Genomic DNA, 8,635 nt, shown 5'->3' with positions numbered 1-8,635 from the left:
AGCTTAAACCCAGATGGTGTTTTAGTTCTTCTTTCTTTGTTTTGGTATGGTGCATGCTGCTGTGGATAAAGTGGCAAGAGTTGATTGGAGTTATATTAGGTCCAAAGGGGAGAAATGTGGTGCTTCAGAATAAGTATGGACCCCCAAGATTGTTAATGATGGAGAAATTGTTCTCAAACAGGAAAGATGAGTCAGCGTGCTAGGAGAAAGACGAGAGGTAAATTGTCACCTCAAATAAAACTAATGATAGGTAACGACGGGAACGAACTAAAAGTTGTGTGATCAAAATGTAAGTGCCCTAAAAGTTTGATGACTATTTATGTAGTTTACGCATAAAATTATCCAAAATTTAGAGTAATAGACAAAGAAAGAAACGTGAAAGCAGTAGCATACCTGGTTACGGACGGAAGTAAAAACTGGTAGCTGAAAATGGTGATCTTCTGTAGAAAAGACCAGTACTTAAGCACTAATTATTGTAAATTTTGTAATGAAAGCACTCAAGAAATAAAGAGCCAGAAATGGTATAATAGAAACCCGAATAAACCCAAGGTTTTTGCTTGGGACCCACTTCAAATCTATGACAATGATGCTGTTTCATTTTCCTCAACCTCTCTCTTGTTCCGTTGTTCATTGAAAGTTGAAACCATCCTCTTTCGTCTTCTCTCTCTCTCTATTGATTTTCTTTTAAAAATATGTTCGTAATTAATAGTAGTAGTAAGTAATACACATGTAGAAAGGAAAGAAAAAATGGCAACTTTGGTTCGTCATAGCCGTTTGTGAAGTCTCTCCTACCCAAAGAAATAAATATTCTTCTCTTTCACACCTTTCAATCTCAATCTCAAACTACACACATGAAAGAATAATCTTAGGGTTAACAAACATCAAGTCCAACAAGGTCTGTTCTTTTCTTCTTCTTTTTGGTAATTTTCTCTTTGTTTTCTCCTACTCTTAGGATCTGTTTTATGCTTTCATCCTTGTCTGCTTGCTCTTTTCTTTCCCCTTTCTTCTTTCTTTTTCATCGGCCAGTCTCTGATCTTATTGACCTTCTCTGTTTTGGAAGTAAGCAAAAGAATTGGCCTTTTTAAGCTAAATTTTCGTTTAAACTATGTTGAAGAAATCCCTGTTGGGTTGACCTATCCTCCTACATGATGTTTCTTTTTATTGCTTAAAGATCTAATGTTTTACCATTTTTTCTGTTTTTAGTGTATGTTTTAGTTTAGGTAATTTGTTTTTCTTTTTTGGGGTAACATGGAGGAGGTTGAGGCGTCTAACAAAGCAGCAATAGAGAGCTCCCATAGAGTTTTGAGTATTTTGTCTCAGCCCCAAGACCAGGTTAATTACAGGAATTTAATGGCTGAAACTGGGGAAGCTGTTTTTAGGTTCAAAAGAGTAGTTTCCCTTTTGAACTATGGTCTGGGACATGCAAGAGTGAGGAAGCTAAGGAAATCACAAACCCCTTTTCCTCACACCACCCTCTTGGATACTCCACACTCTAATGTTCAACAATTGAGTTCACATGCTAAGAAATCTCTTTGTTTAGGGTACCCATCTTTGGAACCGAGTTCGAATGGGAAGAACCCTCTTCAACTCACTCAACAGGCGCCATCGGGGCACTGTGATTTCCTCCAAACACAACAGCAGATGAAACAACAAGCTGAAATGATGATGTCTAGGAAGAGCAGTAGTAGTGGGATTAACTTGAACTTTGATGGCTCTAGCTACACACCTACCATGTCATCTACTAGGTCTTTCATTTCTTCCTTGAGCATAGATGGAAGGGTAGCTAACTTGAATGGTACTGGTGGGAGTTCTTTCCATTCCCAGCACAAGAAGAAATGTTATGGTAAGGTAGAAGAAGATGGGAGTGTCAAATGTGGAACTAGTAGTTGTAGATGCCATTGCTCTAAAAAGAGGTTAGATTCTAGTTTTCTCTCTTATTTGATCAACTTTTGTTTCCCCCACTTTGTACTTAATTGATAGCGCTATATTGGACAGGAAACATAGAGTGAAGAGGTCAATCAAGGTGCCTGCCATCAGTAACAAGTTTGCAGACATTCCTCCTGATGATTATTCATGGAGAAAATACGGGCAGAAGCCGATCAAGGGTTCGCCTCACCCTAGGTAATAATTATATAAAGACTGAGATTTGATTGATATATGAATTTGACATGCATGCAAGTGGAATGTGTTATAATTTGTTTTTTAACTGGTGTAGGGGTTATTATAAATGTAGCACCATGAGATGTTGCCCTGCAAGGAAACATGTGGAGAGGTGCTTGGAAGAGCCATCCATGCTTATTGTTACCTATGAAGGTGAGCATAATCACCCAAGATTACCATCCCAATCTACAACATAGGAAATTGTGGTGTCAAGGCTTTTCAATGTTCAGTTTCTTTTTCTTTGTTTGGCTAGGTTGGATTTCTTAGCATTTTTAGGGTTTTGATGCTGGTGGCGTTAGAGCCTAGTGCTGGTGTAGAATTGTAAGAAACAAGTGTTTGATCTTTCATGGCAATCAATGCTTGAAAAGGGTTGATGAACTGAATCTGTGTGTCGCTCAAGTTGTTGGGTAGTTTGGACTTATATATGACTTATAGGAGCTATTGAGGGCTGGTGGGGCTGCATTTATCTCTTTGTCTGCAACGGGCCTTCAGTTGGAATATATTCTACTGAATTCTGCTGCCTACTGGGCCTTAGTGAATAGGGATATGTGCTAGGAAGTTATTCAAATTTGATTCGATTGTTAATGGAAAGAGTTCAATATTTGAATTCTAAGCATAAAAAAACGAGTTAGATTGAACATAAATTCGAACTCAATTTTTATTAGATAAAAGAGTTCAGTCAAGCATAATCAAATAAACTCAGGAAGAGCTTTGGGATTCAAATCCCAAGTTTTTATCACAACTGATAAAAGTGTAGGAAACTGGTGCGGTCAAAGAAGGGATAGACTTAACAGCATTCAATAATATGTATAAAGAGAGAATTGTTTTGTGGGTTTGGTAAACCAATCAACTTCCATTTTCTTGTCTGTTTGGTATCCGTGAAGAATTATTGAAGTCAGCCTTTCAACACGGCCAGGCATGTGAACTATGTAAAGTCTAACCAACGTGGCTTCGACGACCACACTGCAATTGCATCACAAGGTTCCATACAAAGCCTGGAAATTTCTCTAACCTCCTTTTGTCTTATAACATAAATTATAAAACATATTTTTATTTATTATTCTTTAAAACAGAAGAACTTCTATATTATTATCGGGTCGTTGTAATCGTAAAAGCCTTTTAGAGTGATAATGTCTTCGTACTACATACGGTAGAACATCTCACGCTTTAGGTGAATACATGACGCCTCATGTTATACAAGCAAAGTCTCTCACATAGAAGGTTTCATATGTTGTACGAATGGGAATATCTCACTTAGAGACCTCTTCGTAGGTTCGTGCAACATTACGTTTATAATAGATGAAAGCTATAGAGGTATCAGGTATTTCATGTTGTTCAGACAGAGGCATCTTACGCCACAGTCAGCACTTAGCAGAGGGATGTTGTAAGGCGTTTCTATGAGCCGAAGTTCATCTTTGCAAGAATCTACCACACTACCATCAGTGATTGTCTCCGAAGAGATCTATCAGAGGGATATTGTTAAGACATCTTTCACTATAAAAGCGGAGGCATCTCACTAAGAGGTATCCCACTAGAGTAACAAGGGTATCTCACTTAGAGGTATCTTGATAGATTCAATATAACATTGTATTTAAAGTGGTGGAATTCTATGTAGACATGTCAAGTTTTACAGATGGGGTTTTCTAGCAGACGAATCTACTACAATGTAACCAACAGTTAATCGCTAGAAGGATCTATCACGTTACTTTCAAAGCTTGTGTTTGAGGGATCAACAATGCAGTGTCATGCTTTGAGAAAATATATGAGCGGTGGCATCTATGACCCTGAGAAAACATCCATCTCATTCGTTAAAAAATATATATAGTCGAAAGGGTTTATTAAACTGCCGCCAACAGTTCATTTCTAGAGGGATCAATCATGCTACAATTAGTGGTCATCCCCAAATGAATCTACAACAGAACCTATGATCAGTTATCATTGTACTTGTGACAATAATTATAACGAATGGATCTCTACTCGACAGTCAGAAGAACATCCGACTCCCTTACAAATAATTCCACATCTATAATAGAAAGATTTCGATCCTACAATTAGAAAAGTCTCTATTCATTCTCATTTTCATCCAATGGATATATTAAAGTTCAATCGTAGATATTATCGTTTGTTCCTTTAATGGTGTTTAAGACGGTAGCATTTAAAGCTCTTCATCCCTCTTCCTTGGTAATATGCTCATTGATTTTTCTTCAATTTGAATATATGGTTTGGTTAGATTTTACAATTGATTCTTTTGGTCTGTCCAAGCTCACTGCTGATGTACAGTGATAGAGGTAGTGGTTAATGGTTATGGATTTCAGTGACGACAAAATCATAGACTTATATTTACAAATGTAAACATTTGAGTTTCATGACATTCATTATTACCAAATGATTCCATTGGGGGAGAAGTATTGTGACAGACGGATGGAACTAGGCTACAAAAAGCCATTGGGACAACAAAATCTTCAAAAAGAATCTCAAGTGCACCTGTTGAAAATTGGTTTTGAATAATGCATAGAAACTTGCATTGATAGTTGACAGCAATTACACCAATAAGTTGACAGCAACAATTGTTGAAAATTGACAGCATGATTTGGTTGAAAAATTGGTATGGGAAAATTGTTCATTTAATCCCTGTATTTTAAGATATTTACAAGATTAATCCTTAAGCTTCAACTATAAATACCCTAACTCATTTAGTTTCAAAATCATCCCAAATCATTCTAACCCTCTCCCAATACTAGAGAAATTAGAGAGTTTTTCTTGGGAGCAATTTTCATAGTGTAATTGGGTTGTGAGTAGTTAGTGTTTTTTTGTAAACACTTGTAAATTTTCTTCCTTTAGTAAAAGATCTGCATCAGTTTGGAGACGTAAGCATAATTGACCAAACTTTGTTATCAATTTCGGGTATTATTATTCCGTTTTTTATTTCACATTCTCACTAATATGGTTATAGAGAAATTACTCGTTTAATTTCCCAACAACTGGTATCAAGACCTTTTTGGTGGTGAATTTTGTCAGTTTTCTATGAGGTCACTATTCACATGAATAGTAAATTTCGTGAATAGTAAAATTTTGTCGGCGATACAAGTTTGTCGATAGAGGTGTTCTAATACACGGTGGTTCACATGAATTGTTAGAAACAATCCAAAAGAAGCCAGATTCGAGTGGGAGCGATGACTGTAAACGAAGGGAAAGTGAAAATTGAGAAGTTCGATGGTGCGAACTTTGGTTTTTGGAAGATGCAGATTAAAGATTTTCTATATCAGAAAAATCTATATCAACCTCTCTCAGGAAAGCAACCATAGGGCATGAAGGATGAAGACTGTGCTCTTCTCGATAGAAAAGTCCTCGGAGTTATCCGACTGACGTTATCCCGCAATGTTGCTTTCAACATAACAAAGGAAAAGATCACGGCGGGTCTTATGACGGCTCTCTCCAGTATGTATGAGAAGCCATCAGCCTCAAACAAAGTTCACTTGATGAGGCGATTATTCAATTTGCGGATGGCGGAAGAGGCATCAGTGGCTCAACACCTAAATGAACTCAACAAAATCACAATCCAGTTGAGTTTCGTGGAAATTGAATTCGATGATGAAGTTTGAGCTTTAATTATCTTATCATCTCTACCAGACACTTGGAATGCTAATGTCACAATAGTCACCAGCTCATCGGGAAACAGTAAATTGAAATTCGACGATGTTCGTGATCTGGTATTAAGTGAAGAAATTCAACAGAGAGAATCAGGTGAAACATCAAGCTCCTCATCCTTGCACACGGAGTCTAGAGGGAGAACTTCAGAAAGAAATCCAAATCGTGGCAAATTGAAATCTAGAACGGGAAAATCAATAACGAGAAAGAAAGATTTTAACTGTTATAATTGCAGCAAGAATGATCACTTTAAAAGAGATTGCCGAGCACCGAAGAAAGATACCGACGCACAGGAATCTGCCAACATGACAGAGGAAACAGGTGATGTCATGATTCTAAGCGTCAACAGTCTGATTGAATCATGGATCTTAGATTCAGGGGCATCTTTCTACGCCATCCCATCCCAAGAAATCATGGAGAACTATATCAGTGGTGATTTTGGGAAGGTTCATCTAGCTGATGATTAAACCTTGAAGATCGTCGAAAAAGGAGACATCCGATTAAAGTTGCCAAATCAGACCACCTGGAAGCTGAAAGGAGTTAAACGTATTCCTGACCTCAAAAGAAATTTGATTTCTGTAGGACAACTTGAATGGAGATTACTAAAGGAGCACTTGTCATTACTCGTGGTAAGAAAACTGATACTCTTTATGTAACCTCAAACTTGGAGAATATCATTGTAGTAGTAGATGCTGATGGAAAATCAAACCTATGGCACCAAAGGCTTAGTCATATAAACGAGAAAGGGATGAAGACACTTTTGTCAAAAGGAAGCTGCCGGATCTAAAGAGTATAGATGTCGAACAATGTGAGGATTACATCTTTGGCAAACAAAAGAAAGTCAGTTTTGCAAAGATTGGCAAGACACCCAATGCAGAAAAGTTAGAGTCGGTTCATACTGATGTATGGGGACCATCTACAGTTCTATCTCTTACAGGCTCACTATATTATGTCTCCTTCATCGATGATTCTACAAGGAATGTATGGGTTTATTTTCTGAAGAATAAATCAAAGTCTTTGATACCTTCAGAAAATAAAAGGCCATGGTGGAAAATGAGACTGATTTGAAAGTCAAGCGGTTGAGGTATGATAATGGAGAGTACATAAATAGTAGATTCACAGAATTTTGCACAAACAGTGGGATCAAGATGGAAACAACAGTTCTCATGACACTGCAACAGAATGGCGTAGCAGAGCGCATGAACAGAACTTTGAATTAACGTGTCAGAAGCATGAGGATATATGTCGGCTTGCCCAAATTGCTATGGGCTGAAGCTATCAACACTGCAGCTTACCCGATCAACCGTGGGCCCTCAGTTCCCTTGGATGGTAGAATACCAGAGGAAGTTTGGAGCAGAAAAGAAATAAACCTTTCACACTTAAGAGTGTTTGGTTGTATTTCTTATGTACAAATAAATTCTGTTGAAAGAAGTAAACTTTATGCTAAGTCTAACAAATATATCTTTGTTGGTTATGGTGGTGACGAGTTTGGTTACCGGTTTTGGGACTATGAAAATCGAAAGATAATCAGAAGAAGAGATGTCATTTTCAATGAGAATGTGATGTACAAAGACAGGTCAACAATAGAATCAAGTAGCTCCAATACCGAAGCTGAAATAAAGGAATTTGCTGAGTTTGAGGAGATTTCAGGAAATGATGTTCAGATCAGTCCTGAATCAGTTCAAGAAGAACCAGGTACACCAGAACTGAGACGCTCCTTCAGAATTCCTAAACAAACCCAACGTTATTTACCTTTTTTTCACTACTTGTTGCTGACTGACAATGGTGAACCAGAGTGTTATGATGAAACAATGCAGGTGGAGGATTCGATCAAGTGGGAGTCTTTCATGAAAGATGATATAAACTCGCTTATGTCAAATCAAACGTGAGAATTAGCTGAATTACCACCAGACAAGAAAGCGCTCCATAACAAGTGGGTTTACAGGATCAAAGAAGAGCACGATGGGAGCAAACGCTACAAAGCAAGATTGGTTGTCAAAGGTTTTCAGCAAAAAGAAGGTATTGACTATAATGAAATTTTCTCTCCAGTCATGAAGTTGTCTACAATCAGACTACTGTTGAAAATTGTAGCTGCAGAAAATATACATATTGAGCAGTTAGATGTAAAGATAGCTTTCCTTCATGGTGATTTGGAGGAAGAAATCTATATGTGTTGAGTTAATCGATCGACAGAATCGGCCAAGAGGGGGGTGAATTGGCAATTAAAAATTTCGTGGAAGCTTTTGCAGAAAATTGAAAGTAATTGCACAGCGATTTACAGTGGTTCGACTTTCTCAAACAAAGTCTACGTCCACTACCTTAGCTATCCACACTAAGGATTTTCCAACAAATTCACTAATTTGTTCTTTCTTTTGAGGCCAAAGAGATAACCTTACAAAATCCCTCAAGAGTATACCCCAACTCTTGAGAACACTCTTTTACCCAAAGAGAAGATTACAAATTTGCAAACTTACAAGAAAACCTCACAAGGTAAGATGTTTGCACAATTCTAGAACAAAGAAAAGAACACTCAAAGATAAATACAATTGAGTACAAAAGTGTTCTTGAAAGGAAATGAATATTGGATGAAAAATAGGCTTGAAATGCTCAAACTTGAGGTTTGATGCTTTCTCTTTGATTCTCTCTTGATTCTAGTTGCTTGATGTTTCTTGTTGTTGATCAATGGCTTCTAAACTTGTTTAAATACTCCTTGAATCAATTCTGAACGTTGGTGATAATTAGTGGAGTCAATAGAGCCGTTATTGTGTGAAAACAATTAATTTTCTGGGTGGGGCGTCTCATGCATCAATGCATAATGGGGGATGCA

General features: G+C 37.4%; 1 protein-coding gene across 1 annotated transcript; it reads left to right on the top strand.

Moving 5' to 3' along the window:
* Positions 1 to 649: 649 nt before the first annotated feature.
* On the top strand, positions 650 to 2,661 carry LOC120143508 (probable WRKY transcription factor 21). Its single transcript, XM_039157815.1, has 3 exons — positions 650 to 1,913; positions 1,996 to 2,121; positions 2,216 to 2,661. Exons 1-3 carry the CDS (start codon positions 1,249 to 1,251, stop codon positions 2,355 to 2,357), a joined length of 933 nt encoding a protein of 310 aa, XP_039013746.1. The 5' UTR covers positions 650 to 1,248; the 3' UTR covers positions 2,358 to 2,661.
* Positions 2,662 to 8,635: the final 5,974 nt, after the last annotated feature.

Source organism: Hibiscus syriacus, unplaced genomic scaffold (assembly GCF_006381635.1).
Source record: "Hibiscus syriacus cultivar Baekdansim isolate YM2019G1 unplaced genomic scaffold, ASM638163v2 tig00110858_pilon, whole genome shotgun sequence".
Classification (NCBI taxonomy): domain Eukaryota; kingdom Viridiplantae; phylum Streptophyta; class Magnoliopsida; order Malvales; family Malvaceae; genus Hibiscus; species Hibiscus syriacus.
Note: the sequence above shows the minus strand (reverse complement) of the source record. Positions and strands in the feature narration are given on the sequence as shown.